The 15,893-nt window shown below is 43.1% G+C and overlaps 1 protein-coding gene across 1 annotated transcript in view; it reads right to left on the reverse strand.

Annotated features, from left to right (window-relative positions):
* Window positions 1-15,893, reverse strand: part of LOC124126385 (dynein axonemal heavy chain 5-like) — a 116,072-nt gene that overhangs the window by 77,006 nt on the left and 23,173 nt on the right. Inside the window, exons 22-29 of the mRNA XM_048384623.1 lie at window positions 15,313-15,605; window positions 14,206-14,381; window positions 13,188-13,344; window positions 12,620-12,832; window positions 12,014-12,127; window positions 5,066-5,197; window positions 3,114-3,137; window positions 115-224 (exon numbers count right to left, since the gene is read on the reverse strand). Of these exons, the coding sequence (XP_048240580.1) occupies window positions 115-224; window positions 3,114-3,137; window positions 5,066-5,197; window positions 12,014-12,127; window positions 12,620-12,832; window positions 13,188-13,344; window positions 14,206-14,381; window positions 15,313-15,605 (1,219 nt within the window). The remainder of the gene's footprint in view (window positions 1-114; window positions 225-3,113; window positions 3,138-5,065; window positions 5,198-12,013; window positions 12,128-12,619; window positions 12,833-13,187; window positions 13,345-14,205; window positions 14,382-15,312; window positions 15,606-15,893) is intronic.

A 15,893-nucleotide genomic window follows, 5' to 3' on the forward strand; every position in this document is an offset into this window, starting at 1 on the left:
AAAACTAATTCTCTCTGGAAATTTATCCCTGATTCCTCAAAACTTGTAAGATTTTGTGTTAACAGGCAAGACAGCCACATTGTCCATGTTGTACACAGGATGACCCTCACTCACTTGATAAGTCCGATATCAAGCAGGTGGGTCAGCTTGAAGACATTGGCCTCCAGCTGGAAGGTGCTTCCTGTCACCTGCATCACCTGCAGCCAGTGGCGGTTCCGGATTTCCTGGAGATCATCATCATCATCTTCATCATCATCATCACAAATAATACATCTCTAGTTTTGGCAAATCTATCATACCACAGTATTTTTGTGGGTTTAATTTTTCCTTTCTTGCAACACAAAAACTGCAAGGTGAATTGATTTAATGCTATTTCAAACTTCAGCATCTCTGAAGCAAATTATTCACTTTACATTTTCATCTATTTCCAGAAAATGTTCCTTTTTAACATTATTGTATGGTCACAAAAAGAAACAGTTTAAGCTCACAATGACTGTGGTATGACAGAGCTGAAAGACGCTAGCTCCTGGCATTGGAGGTGTTCTACAAAATCATAGATTGTTTGTAAAATAAAACCATTAGTGTAAAAAGTGTTAATTGTCATTGTTAGTGTTAATAAATGTTAAAAAATGTTACGGTAACACAAAAATATGTACAAGTTTAGGTTACTACAAAACATGTTTGTTAATTTTATTTCATGAATATTACTAATGAAAATGATAGCATGCCAAGAAAAGATAAAATTTCAAACTGAATTTTAGTATTTATGAAATAAACGATGACAACTCAAGAGGGAAACATAACATGCATATCCATTATACATTAAAGCTGACAGCCGTGAAATATACATGGTCACCACTGATTACATTGGAAGGGATGGAGGATGTGTTAATCAGGGAGTTAGTATTGATTGAACACCCTTTTTGTAAGCTACCTTTACACATCTTCCACAGATCCCAGAGCTGTCTAACATAGATCAAAGAGCAACCTTCCACATATCCCAGAGCTGTCTAACATGGATAAGGTCCTAACAGTTCCACACCCCAGAGGAAGATGAGTCTGGGACAGACTGTGATGGGCTGTGGTGAACGAGGTCCTAACAGTTCCACCTCCCTGAAGAAGATGAGTCTGGGACAAAGTGTGATGGGCTGTGGAGGTGAACAAGGTCGTAACAGTTCCACCCCCCTGAAGAAGATGAGTCTGGGACAGACTGATGGGCTGTGGTGGTGAACGAGGTCCTAACAGTTCCACCCCCCTGAGGAAGATGAGTCTGGGACAGACTGATGGGCTGTGGTGGTGAACAAGGTCGTAACAGTTCCACCCCCCTGAGGAAGATGAGTCTGGGACAGGCTGATGGGCTGTGGTGGTGAACGAGGTCCTAACAGTTCCACCCCCCTGAGGAAGATGAGTCTGGGAAAGACTGTGATGGGCAGGGTGGTGAACAAAGTCTTAACAGTTCCACCCCCCTGAGGAAGATGAGTCTGGGACAGACTGTGATGGGCTTTGGTGAACAAGGTCCTAACAGTTCCACCCCCCTGAGGAAGATGAGTCAGGAAGATACTGTGATGGGCTGTGGTGGTGAACAAGGTCCTAACAGTTCCACCCCCCTGAGGAAGATGAGTCTGGGACAGACTGTCATGGGCTGTGGTGGTGAACGAGGTCCTAACAGTTCCACCCCCCTGAGGAAGATGAGTCAGGAAGATACTGTGATGGGCTGTGGTGGTGAACAAGGTCCTAACATTTCCATCATCCCCCTGGAGAAGATGAGTCTGGGACAGACTGTGATGGGCAGGGTGGTGAACAAGTCTTAACAGTTCCATCCCCCTGAGGAAGATGAGTCAGGGACAGACTGTGATGGGCAGGGTGGTGAACAAAGTCTTAACATTTCCATCACCCCCCTGGAGAAGATGAGTCTGGGACAGACTGTGATGGGCAGGGTGGTGAACAAAGTCTTAACAGTTCCATCCCCCTGAAGAGGATGAGTCTGGGACAGACTGTCATGGGCTGTGGTGAACAAGGTCCTAACAGTTCCATCCCCCTAAAGAAGATGAGTCTGGGACAGACTGTCATGGGCTGTGGTGAACAAGGTCCTAACAGTTCCATCCCCTGATGAAGATGAGTCTGGGACAGACTGTGATGGGCTGTGGTGAACAAGGTCCTAACAGTTCCACCCCCCTGAAGAAGATGAGTCGGGGAAAGACTGTGATGGGCTGTGGTGAACAAGGTCCTAACAGTTCCATCCCCCAGAAGAAGATGAGTCAGGGACAGACTGTGATGGGCTGTGGTGAACAAGGTCCTAACAGTTCCACCCCCCTGAGGAAGATGAGTCAGGGACAGACTGTGATAGGCTGTGGTGAACAAAGTCTTAACAGTTCCATCCCCCTGAAGAAGATGAGTCTGGGACAGACTGTCATGGGCTGTGGTGAACAAGGTCCTAACAGTTCCATCCCCCTGAAGAAGATGAGTCAGGGACAGACTTGGATGGGCAGGGGTGAACAAAGTCTTAACAGTTCCATCCCCCTGAAGAAGATGAGTCTGGGACAGACTGTGATGGGCTTTGGTGTACTGATGACTACGGCTGTGAGACTAGGTGACATTATTCAGCTATCATCTGAAGTGTGAACTGTGTTAATCTATCTACTTGCACCTATAGCATATCTCATTTTCTTGACATATTCTTAATCGTCCATGAAATATTAAACAAAACTACATGAGAGTTGAACCCAATGTTTCTTCAATTCTGAACATATGCATGTTAGAAGGGATACAAAACACAACCCAAGAACATGTAAAGATGGGGATTGCACATTAAAAATGTTAACTGACAGACATCTTGTTACAACAGACATACATGACGCAACACATTGAGGTAACATAGCATGCATATGTCAATATTTCCAGAGACAGTCAATTCAAAACACCAAGACAAAGTTCATTCTTAAAGTGTCAATGTTTTCTTAATATCCCATAGATGAAGACATGCAAAGTGACTATGTGGCACGAGGTGTAGCTGTAGCTGAAAGAAGTGCCATGCGGTCAGGACCAACAAGGACTGACCAGCATGCAGGACGAGGAGCTAGGACAACATACTCTACCAAAATATTCATACTCACTGGCAAGCCATACTTATTTTGTGCCTGCATTGTCACGAGCATAACAGGGTTAATATCATACAATCTTCCATTTGATTTCTGCGGGAATACATTACTTTCAACTGAACTATGTTCGTTTTTTGTATTTTGTTTAACCCTGCACTTAGTACTATTCGAGCTTTTTTACAGCCGTCAATCCAGACAATCCAGCAAATGACCCACACAATTGAGATACAAAGACACACTATCAACCAAGTCACCAAGTCTGACCACCTGATCCATTTCATAGCCTCTTACAACCAGCAATCCCATGAAGATCCAGGTACAAAATAGGTCTTCAGCAACCAATGCTTGCCGTAAGAGGCGACTAAACTTGTCGTAAGATCGACTAACGGGATTGGGTGGTCAGGCTCGCTGACTTGGTTGATGCATGTCATCGTGTCCCAATTGCCTAGCTCGATGCTCATGATGTCAATCACTGGATTGTCTGGCCCAGACTCAATTATTCACAGACCGCCGTCATATAGCTGGAATATTGCTGAGTGCGGCGTTAAACAACAAACAAAACTTACCCAGAATCCACACGGGTGGAATCTAGTCTCTTCCCTGTCTACCACATGTTCAACATTCTATTATAAAACTAGGATCTACCATGTCTACCACATATCAAAATTGAATGTGGCGATGTCTATGTCTTACTACAAGTAGTCAGGCATCATGAAATACTATGTTTGATTAGCTCCTGAAATGTAATAGTGCTGGTTAAACATATTGTAATTAAAAAACAACTTTTATTATATAATGCAAACATTTCCACCATTCATTGGCCAAGTGGTCACATGTCATTTGACAGAAACGAATACAAACTCTAAATCAGGTCTGATAGTTTACTGTACTGACTTGAGTTACTAAAAATAGAATAGGAATTACGGTACCCGGAAGTGGTTTTCCCGAAACCTAAGCCAATCAGCTGTCTCTGTTAGTTTCAACTTTTGTCTCTTTATCATATAATAGAACAATTATTGATTGACCTTATGATATGGTTCAATACATGAGGTCGAAGTTGTTTTTTTCAGGTCCATAAAAACAGGCATTGACCTCAAATAAAGACCATAATTGTATAATACAATTACAGGCAAATACAAAACTAACACTGGTACATATGAGAGCACTTAACAGGTTGTACAAAATAATAATATTTTCTTCATGTTTGTTTTGTTTCTTTGTTGTTTACAGCCACACTCAGCAATATTCCAGCTATATGATGGCAGCCCCTAAATAATGGTCTTCGGACCAGACAAACCACAGATTGATATTATGAGGTGAGGTGAAATTGGGTTTAACGTCGCGTCCAAGATTATTGCACTTATATAGCAATGAGCATGCACGTGTGTGTGTGTGGCTGCTTGTACTAGTCCGGACTGATGCCGATTTATAGTGCTAGCTCACTGAGATACCATGCCGCAGTTTAACATGAATACCCCACTCAGACACAGTATACTGACTCCGAGCCGACCAGTCCTTGTTTTAGCCCCTTAATGCCGAGCGCCAGACAGGGTAACAACAAGTACCATCTTTTAACGTCTTTTGGTATGACGCGGCCGGGGATCAAACCCCGACCTTCCGCTCTCCAGGCGGACGCTCTACCACTAGACCACGGAGGTGGTGATTGATATTATGAGCAAAGTTTCATACCATCAGGCTACATCAACATGCAACCAACCAAGTTACCAAGCTTGGATAAAAGCCAACAGGTTATGCCAATATTGGCAAGATCAATAAATCAATCAGAAGTAACTAGTATTTCAATCCCTGGTATGTCTGCTTATACTTTGTGTACTTGAAACTGAAAAACGTTATCAGCATAAAAAATAGATTTATGTAGTATAAAGAGTGGTAATTGGCATATCACCCATACTCATTAACGGATGAGCAATGATTAACAATCCTAAGACTCTGCTGAATGAACTCACCTTTGATGCGAGGTTGTGCAGCAGAGGGAAGACCTCGAGGTATGTCTGGAGCTGTGTCTTGAGGTCATTGTACGCATCCCAGTCCTTCAGCTTGCTGGGTAGGGCAAGACACTCGTCCCAGTACAGCTCCACCTAAACAGAAGGAAAGGTCCCTCGGTTACATATGAGGCTAATCATAGTTTGAAGACTACTACTAGTGATTCGATGAAAGTCCTTTTTTAAGTGACTCATAATACTGTAACTAAAGCACAGAAACTTGAGACATCTGTCTTTGCCTAATGTGCTGCTTTATCCAGAGATCATGATGTGCATCTGTGAAAGAACTGCATGTTTTGTGGTATTTCTCTTTAACAGAATATCAGGGGCTCCATCCCATGATGATTGACATCAAAAGAAAAATGTTCATCAGCGTTAAAATTTGCACTAGTCCTGTAGTCCTTGCCAAACTGCCCAATAGTTAAGGTATCATAAGGACTAGTAGAAAATGTATTTTTTAGAGTAAAAATATCATTTATACTTATCCTGACTCATACTTATTGCTTATCTCTCTCTCTTCCGAATAGGTAGTGGAAACGTCCTGTGCTGTTCCCAAAGAACAGAGAAAAACAGCTCACCCAAACGCACCCTCACTCTGCGCATGCGCACCGGAACCATGTGACCAAGCCCAGTAACTCATCACTCTCTCTTGTTTCCTACTTAATGGTCGAAACACATCAGTGGAAAGAGGGGAAGGTCGGGAGGGTACTCATTCGTATGAGTCAGGATAAGTATAAATGATATTTTTACTCTAAAAAATACATATTTTATCTTATCCTGACTCATACTTATTGCTTGAATCTCACAGTAGGTGGTGGGTTTCACCTGTATGTGTGATAAACGTCGATCTGTTCTATAAACCCCATAGGAACATTGTTAATCTTCAGTGTAAATTCTTAATTGGGGACCACCTTCCTTTTTTGTGAGCAGCAAAATGGAAGTAAATCATATAGATTTGTGGATTTATAAGGTTTCTAAGATAAATCTTGTTCACCTTAAACGATTAGGGTGTTAAGAGAAGAGCAATAATCTTAACACAATCATTTCTCACTCATGTGCTGAATTACATAGTAAAACAGGGGGCATGGACTCTCAGTCGTTGGTTATGTAACAGTAACCTGACGTCAACAAGTCTACGTGATATTGGGTGAGTGTGATCTTCTAATGTCGTCTGGTAGGATTCGTGAGTTGTTGTGCCACAACTAATGGTCCGAATTGGTGAATACCAGCTAAGTCTTCTGTAGCAAGGTCTCTAAGGTAGTGATTGGCGAAAACTGTATCTGATTTCCAGAAACAGCCTTCCATAATAGTTGTTATGGAGCAGTTGCCGTGAAGTGCCAAAGTTGAGGCTAAGGCTCTTACTTCGTGCGGGTTGGAGGCTGAAGGGGGGTCCAATCCCGCTGCTCTGTATGCTCTGAGAATAACAGCTCTCATCCAAAATGAGATAGTTGTTCTGGATACCTCTGTGTGTGTATTCCTTAATAAAGGAATAAATAGTCTCTTAAAACCTTGTCTTCTAGGTTTAGACTTTTGTAGGTATAATCTTAAGGCTCTGACTGGGCATAGTGATAAATCCTCTGTATCCTCTGCACCAAGGACGGAGGAAAGAGCCGGAATGTGGAATTGCCTGTCTGGTTGGCCTGGTAACTGGTTCTTTGCAATAAAGTCCCATCTTAAGCCAAGGTGCGCTGATGAGTTGTTACCACTGTCAAATGTGATACGATTGAAGTCTATCGCATGGATTTCAGACATTCTGGCTGCCGTAGCTAATGCCAGAAGAAATAGGGTTTTCTGCGTCAGGTGTTCAAAGTCGGCCTGTTGGAGCGGTTCGTATGCATCACTGGTTAGGTGTTGTAGCACTATATTTAGGTCCCATGCCGGGGCTCTAAATCTTTTCTGTTGGTCCTCAAGTCTGAAGGATCTGAGTAGGGCTATCAGCTCGGGAACTTTAGTAAGTTTTATCCCGTTAGCCATTGTCAGTACAGAACTGATAGCGGCCAAATAAGTGCCCAGTGTCGAACCTTTAAGATTCCTTGTACTTCGTAAGTGACATAGGTAATCTGCTACTTGTGGTATAGTAGCTTTGGCTGCAGAAAAACCCTTGGATGTTGCAAACTGGTCAAAACTTTTCCATTTATCATCATAGAGATTCCTCGTTGATCTACGAAGTGCTAAGGAGACTGCCTTAGCTGCTCTTATGGAATATCCTCTTTTAACGAGACTGCTCTTGATATGCTCCATACGTGAAGTTCGTAAAGATCTGGTCTTGGATGGACCTGATTGGAGTGTGGATGTAGCAGTAGATTTGGCCAGTTTGGAAGTTTTAACATTGGATTCCCTGCTAGTTCGACGAGATCTGGAAACCACGTTCTCGCCGGCCAGTAAGGCGCTACCAAAAGCAGTTGTAGGCTGCTCGTGTGTAGGATCTTTTGTAATATCTGTGGTATCACGGCTGGTGGAGGAAACGCGTATGCATTTAGTCCTTCCCATGATATTGACAGAGCATCGACTGACCAAGCTAGTGGGTCTGGCACTGGTGATACAAACGTTGTTATCTGATTGTTGAATCTGGTTGCAAATAGGTCTATCAGTGGGCAACCTTTCTCTTTTATTGCCAGTTGGAATGCTTCTGGGTGTAGCTTCCATTCTGTCGGTGATGGTTTGGCTGGCCTGGATAAGGCGTCTGCTAAGACATTTGCCACTCCTGGTATATGTCTTGCCTTTATTGTTAAGTTCAGATTGTCTACTAGCTCGTAAAGTTGAAATGTCAACTTCAGGAGGGTCTCCGATTTTGTCGTGCCTTGAAGGTTTATATTGTATGCCACAGTTGAATTGTCTGTTCTGATCATCAGACGTTGGTTTCTTAACTGTGGGGCCCAGTGAAATATTGCACGGATTACTGCCTCGTATTCCAGATAATTGATGTGGTAGAGCTTTTCTGCTTCTAACCATATGTCTGCTGTTACTTCTCCATTGAAGTGAGCTCCCCAACCTTGAAGTGAGGCGTCCACGAATAAGTGGTTGTTGAAATCCGGCTCGTTTAAACAAGTTCCTGCGCAAACGTTCGATTTCATTGTCCACCATAAGAGGTGTTTCCTCAAAGTTTGTGGTAGTTGCAGTTTTAAATCCTGATACTCTAGGTATGGATTTATAAATCTCTGAATAGGGCGTAAGTGTAGTCTGCCTCGGACCGTCAACGCTTGGGCTGACGTGAGTAAGCCTAGTATCACTTGCCATTCGTTGACTGAGATTTTCTTGTAAATTGCTGTTGGCAAGCAAGTCTTGATTTTTATCCACCGATCTTCTGGTACCATTATTAGGTTCTGATTGGTTAGAAATCTGATCCCCAGAAATTTGAGGTCCTGAGATGGTTGTAGATCGGACTTCTGAAAATTTATTAACCAACCCAGTTGCGTTAATAATTTCAGGGTGAAATTCAGTTGTAGTCTGAGTACCTCTGTTGATTGATGGGCTTGTATCCCGTCGTCTAGGTAAAAAGCACAACGAATTCCCTTGTTGTGAAGAAATGTCACAATTGGTTTGGTCACTCGTGTAAATAGCCACGGGGCCGTGGAAATTCCAAAGGGCAGGACCGCCCACTGGTAATGTTGTCCTTTGAAGAGGAAACGTAAATATTTCCTGAAAGTCTGTTTTATGGGAATGTGTAGGTAAGCATCCTGTAGATCGATGCTTGCGAGAAAGTCGTGCTGTCTTATCATCTGCTTTAGTTGTGGTAAATGAATCATTCTGAACTTCTCCGGTTGTGGGAGGTATTTCTTGTTGAATTTCCTCATGTTGTAAATCAAACGAAACTTTCCGTTTGAATTCTTTTTGGGAACCAGAAAGATCGGTGAGTAGAAACCCGGCGTTAGTAATTCTGGTTGAATTTTCTCGACTGCGCCCTTGTTGAGAAGTGAATTGATTGCTTCGGTCAACTTCGGCAAAAGTTCTTTCCGATAACGTATTACCGGTGGCTTGCGAGATAACGGGGGTTTCTCGACTAAAGTCGGAGCGTAGCCTTTTCTTAGAATGTTGGAAACAAATTCGTCTCCTAGAATGTCCCAATTCATCCAAAATCTTGCCAATCTTCCGCCTACTGGGGAATGCTGTACACGAACGGCTGGGGGGGGAAGTTCCCAGTCGTTCATCAGCCCATCTTCACCGGTAATTGCGGGATCCCCTCGATCCGCGGCCGCGGCCGCGACCGGCATCACGTGACGTGTCATGTGACGTGTCATGTGACTTGCGAAAGGCAGATGATTTCCCGCCTCTGTAGTTATACAAGCGTTTCTCTTTAGCTTTTTGAATGCCCGTGAAACGGCTTTTGAAATGGGTTTTCTGCATGGATTGACGATACATAGAATTCATAGTCTGAACTGACTTGATCAGCATATGATCTTTGGAGTCTTGAAGCACTTCTTTGTTGATTTTCCGTATGTTACCATTAAAAATGGTTGGGGCCTCCCAGGGTTGTCTTAATAATTCTTTGGTATAGGTATCTGACCAATTAGAATTATTTATAAGACCTTGTCGTCGTAGTAGTGTTAACCCTGCCGACACTGAGCTCATATGATCAGAAATAATTTCTTGATTTTTCTTTTGATTGACGAGCGCTGAAAGTAACATTCTTTCACGGTCGTTCTGAGGCTCCTTTAATTCATAGCTCATAGCTTCATTCATAGCGCGTGACATCGCTAGTCCAAAGAATGCATGTCTTGTAGTCGTATCAAGTTGTGCAATTTTCTTATCCTCAATGCGATAGGCTTTACTTTTGGAGTCTGACATAAGTGAGTAATCCTCATCAATCTCCGGTGAGCGAAGAAATTGCGACATGGCGTGCATGGGGAATTTCTTAAAATTAAAGCTCGGTGTTGGAAGTCCTTGTGATTTCGTGGCTTTCGCAAAAGAAACATTAAGTTTCTCTGCAATGTTGGAGATTGGTTTTATCGGTGGGATGGTTAGTGTGTCTATATCGTCCCCTTTGATACAGTATGTATCAGTGGGAGAAGAATTTCTTGACGGTGATGATATCGGTAGTCTATCTGTAATCCACGCCAATAATTCATGATCCTCATAAATTGAAGGGTAATTCTCCCCCGATGTGTCGTCATCTTGAGGGGGCTCGAACACATCCTCCTCTCCCAGAAGATAGGAGGCGTTAGGATTCGGAGCCGTAAATGAAGGCTGCGACATCTGCGAGCTATTGTGTGAAGAGGTAGTCGACTGCGTGCCAGGTTGTTTACACATTTGTTGTTGCATAGCCATTACAACTTGCTGAGTGATATTTGCTATCATATCTGTGTTAATAGCAGGCGTTGGCAAAGTACCTTGTGTAAAAAAGGTAGGCTGCGTGAAGGTAGTTGGCAGTGTAAACCTTGAAGGCTGCGCGAAGGCAGGAGCCTGCGCGAACGCTGGCGTCTGTGTATACTCTTGTTGATTAATAGCCTGCGCGAAGGTAGGGGATTGCGTAATTGTTGTGTTGGGCTGCGCGAAGGCCGGTATCTGCGCGAAGGTCTGGGGCTGATTGAGGTTTATATCGGCTGTATTTGTAGCCTGATTGGATGACACTGCGGGCTGCGCGAACCTCTGGGGTTGTGCGGACGTAATTGTCTGCGCGCAGGCTTTCTTCTGGCTAGAAGAAACGGCTGATTTTCTTGAAATCCCCTTCGTGACTACGGACGAAGTCTGTGGTTTTGTTGAGGTAATAACCTCTGCAAAAACATGCTCTCTCCTAGGGGAAGACGGCTTCAAAGTAGACGATGCAGCACTCTTTTTCTTAGCTAATTGTTGCAGATTGATCGCCTGACTGAAACTTTCAGTAGGTTTATTCCTAGACCCTCCAGACTTCTTACTGGTAGACGAGGAAGTAAGATGGGGGGTGACTGCATCATCTTCAGCGGGAGTTATTTGAATAATATCAAATTCGAATTCCTCTGACGAAGGGCAGGGCGTAGATTCTCGCCTCTTCTTACTTCTTGCCGTCTCCCCGGATGACAACGAGCGTGATGACTCACGTCGTTTTCGATCCATCTTTTTCCTCTGCACTGCACAAAGATAATTGCTAAATTCTTCCTTCCCCAAGGGGGCGCAGAATTTGCATCTATTCTCTGCAGTGCAGTTCTGTACTGTGCAGCTGGTACAGGTAGGATGAGGGTCCGAATCTGAAACACGTAATTTACATCGGTTACATGTTTTCATAACTCGAACGGGGCTGTCTTTAAGTCCAAATAACGAAAAATTCTAATGCCAAATATATAAAATAATCGTTAGATATGATGTATATAATACCACAGAAGATAATCCAAGCAAAAAATTTTGTTAAAAGGGTTAATTTTTAAGGAAAGCTTGGATTACGATGCACAGCAAAAAATTTCCAGCTGCCAAGATGGCGCGAAAAAGAGAGAGTGATGAGTTACTGGGCTTGGTCACATGGTTCCGGTGCGCATGCGCAGAGTGAGGGTGCGTTTGGGTGAGCTGTTTTTCTCTGTTCTTTGGGAACAGCACAGGACGTTTCCACTACCTATTCGGAAGAGAGAGAGATAAGCAATAAGTATGAGTCAGGATAAGATAAAATTTTGCCATTTTTAAGGGGTTTTGGTATATATTATCATTATAAGGACTAGTGGACTATAAATGTAAGTTTCTACCACTGTTCATGCTATTAGAAACTTTATCACATCATATTTAATATCACAGCAGGGATAGCAAAGAGAGTTGCAAACATAACTTGATCATGCATATATACTGCCTCTACCATGTGTCTACAGCCAAATCGTCTGGGCCTAGTTCCACAAAGCGATCTTAGCGCTATGATAGTCGTAAGCCTATGTTAAAGTATGGGAGATATGATCATCTTAGCGCTAAGATCACTTTAAGTAACGGGAGCCTGGTCTACAAAAAACTGCTTCTCACCTCATGGGAAGCTGCTTCCAGATCTGCCTCTGCCCAGAGTGTGTCCTGGAACTTGTTGTCGAAGCGGATGAACTTCTGGAAGAGTCCATACAGCTGACTCAGCAAATCCAGTTCCTGTAGACACAGAAAAGGCCATCATATTCCAGCATGCACAAGGACCTTAGTGTATGCACTTACAGTTCCCTGTGAGGACAGTGCCGTAGATCCTTCTCATTTCATCATTCATGTTCGCTACTCAGTTCCATGTCTTAAGCACATGTTCTACAGGGGTCATGCTATGACAATATCATAGTCACATCGTAACTTGACCATGGCCCTCAACGCATTTATGCATAAACTGACATATTACTTCTGTTTCCTGGAGTGTTTACATGATTCTGAAAGTCAGTGATCTGAACAGCAGGTTAAAGAGCAAGCCAAAGCAAACTCCATGAATGTGAAAGTCAGGGTTTACATCATTTCGAGAATACAGTCCCATTAGAAACGTATGAACATCAAATGTCTCGTCCAATGGAACAGCAGTATATTGTGTAAACCACACATTGAAACAACATCCCCACCAAGGTGATTGAGCATATGAACAAGGGATGCAAGACAAGTGCCTACCTCTCCGGTGCGGTCCAGCTCGGGGAACGGTTTACAAGCAATTCCAAACAGCTTGGACACGGAGTCAAGAGTCCTGCGTTTAGCATCATACTGAGTGTATCTGTGCTGGAAGTCCTGGAGACGAGACACGGCCTCTGAGGGAGGGATCCCCGGCACTGCAGGACCCTGTGCGTCAAATGCATTGCGGAACTGGATCACTTCCACGACGAAGGTCTGGAGGAAAACATACAATGTCATGAAGACAAATAGCTGTTTGGAAGAACAGGTTTAGTTTAGGAAAATAGTACTTGGAATCTTTATTCTACTTCATCCTAACAAACACAACATATATCAAAATTCATATCAACTGCAAGAGAACAAAAAGAAACTGAACATTGAAGAAATATTTTACACTTAAACTGCATTAAAGTAAATGCTCCAACAATATTATAATCACCAAGGAAGTACTTGAAATGAAAAGAATATTTTGACACTTTCATATCTGACTTATTCAATATTATGTCTATGTATTATTATTATTGACTCAAACACTATGTATACACTACAGAAAGTGACGAGAGTTACCTACCTTGACCTGCTTGTCCAGCTCCTGCTCGAAGGCTCCACCTCTCTCTTTGAGCAGGACTTCTCGCACCTCATCTGCCAAATCCACCATCTCCTGCCACTTGATCCTGAGCTGATCAACCTCCTCAACCTCACCCCTCGGCAACCTCAGCTCAAACTCCCTGATATGGTATCATATACATGTGTTCAGTTAAAAACAAAGACAATTTGCTTGACATAACAATGACCATGATTACTGATTGTCACAAAATGTTGCCATCACAGTAACAATTCTAATGAACACATGGTGCTTCAACAAAGTAGCATTATATACACAAATATACAGTGAGTGACCCTGCTCAAAACAGTATTTCAGTTATATCATGTTCTGTAGTTTAAAATGGGAGGAGGGGCGGTCGGGTAGCCTAGTGGTTAAAGCGTTCGCTCATCACGCCAAAGACCCGGGTTCGATTCCCGACATGGGTATAATGTGTGAAGCCCATTTCTGATGTCCTCCGCCGTGATATTGGAATATTGCTAAAAGCTGCGTAAAACCATACTCACTCACTCGCTCACTAAAATGGGAGGACATCTCAAAATGACACAGGCAGGGTTCACTTATGTTCTGACAAAGGCCCCTTATGTGCAAATTTCAAATATTCCAGAGGAAATCCATTACAGCACAATGTTAAAATGCCCCATTGTATTTGAAAATGTGGGCCTTTTTTCACATTTAGGGGCTAAAAGCACCACCCTAGAATTATCCCTGCACAGGTCATTTGGTGAAACCCACGATTATGATGCTGACAGACAAAAAATCACCACCAGGGCCAATCTGGTGACAAACAAACAATCAGGGGAACTCGGCACAACTCAGGGCCCATGCCCCAAGAGAAAGATTAAAAAAAGGACGGTGTAAAGATTTACCCATGTGGCCAAGCCTTAATTTCATCAGTCCCTTAATCACATCTCTGTGTAGCCTCACTACATTAGACACAGCCCAATCTGCCTGAAGTGTTTGCCCAGTAAGTGTAAGAGCCTACCTTAGTTTGGCATACATGGTCTCTATGGGAAGGTAGATGCCATCAATCTTGTTCTCCATGTCACGCAGCTCCTCCAGGAGAACGAGGGCACTGTTGAGCTGGTCCAGACTCTGCACATGATTCTCCAGTCTGCCCTTCACGTTCAGGCGGTAACTCACAGCTGCATCCAGCTTTTTCTGAATCACAAATACCCTCACTTAGCGCAACCAGGAATCTCCAAAACATGTTATGGATCCTTTCATGATCATCACGATTCATCACAAGTATGCAAAATGTCAATAGAAAAAAATCAGACAGTGTGAAAAATATCTGCTGGTCAAATGAAGAATGTTCATTTTGAAATGATTACAGCTGTATTCACAAAACAAAGTTTATTACTTTTTGGATTTCGAGAATCTGAGTCTCAGTGAGGATGCTATTTTCACAAATGACACTCAGTTCTTCAAGTAATATATATCTCTCCCACTGGTTATGCAAGCTCTTCGACACCCTCTCTGTTTGTTGTATATTTTCAAATGCATACTGCAAGGAGTTTCATAATTTGCTGATTTTAGTTTGTTGTTTAAAGCATTACTGAGCAATATTTCAGCTGTATGAGTGAGTGAGTGAGTTGGGTTTAACGCCGCTTTTAACAGTAAACCAGTTATATCACGGCGTGTCAGCTTAATGTGGGAGGAAAGCCCGAAGTGATGCAGGTCTTAGACGTTTACCACTTCGGTGAAACCCACGAGCACGGGTATGATGCTGACAAACCTAGAAACATAATCGGGGCGAACCGGGATTCGAACCCACAATCATAGGTTTCTGGTGTGCCCAAGGGACGCAACTCTGCACAGTGAATCGCGGCGCCTTAGACGACTGGGCCACCCGTGCCCCCTTCAGCTGTATGACTGTGTGACTGATGTTATGACTGACATCCGACACCGTAGGGTTACAATGACACGCTTTCAACCAAGACACCGAGTCAGAACATCAGATCCACCCTCATATCACCAGCATAGGTTGCTTGGCCCTATTCTACACCGGAATCCAAACAGGCTATTTTATTCCTGATAGAATTGTTGACAAAATGTGACAGAAATTACAAGTGTCTTTAGTCATGCATACCTTGGCCTCTTCATGCAACACAGAAGCAAACTTTGTCTTCCAAGCCATGGCAAACCCATGTAACGCATCCTTGATGGGATCTGTATGTAGACAGATTGGCCCTATAGGCAGACTGTTGGGGATCCCCAGGACCTTCTTCTCAACGTACAGGAACCTCTCCACCTCCCTCTTGATGGCCAACATGCCGGGGTCGGCCGAGATGAACTCGTTGAAGTTGCCATGCATGTCGTCTTTCCACAGGAAGTTGTAATAGCTGAAGTGGAACAGGTGTTTGTTGATCTGGGTCTGCATCTCTGGAAGAAAAGATCAGATTATGATGAGCATTCCATACAGTAAACTAGGGTTATAACAAACTCAAAGGGACCACTAATTTTAGTTCGTAATAACCGTAGTTCGTTAAAAGCATATAAACAGATATATACAACAAATAGCCGGGACTAAAAAATAAGTTAGTTACATCGGTCAGTTCGTTATATGCATGTTTGTTATAAACGTAGTTTATTGTAACTACATTTTCTTAGGTGTCATAGAAGAACATTTGAGTCTATAGCCTTGAGTTGTCCTACATGTCTTTGACAGAT

This window comes from Haliotis rufescens, unplaced genomic scaffold (genome assembly GCF_023055435.1).
Source record: "Haliotis rufescens isolate VD_foot unplaced genomic scaffold, xgHalRufe1.0.p SCAF_5, whole genome shotgun sequence".
NCBI lineage: Eukaryota > Metazoa > Mollusca > Gastropoda > Lepetellida > Haliotidae > Haliotis > Haliotis rufescens.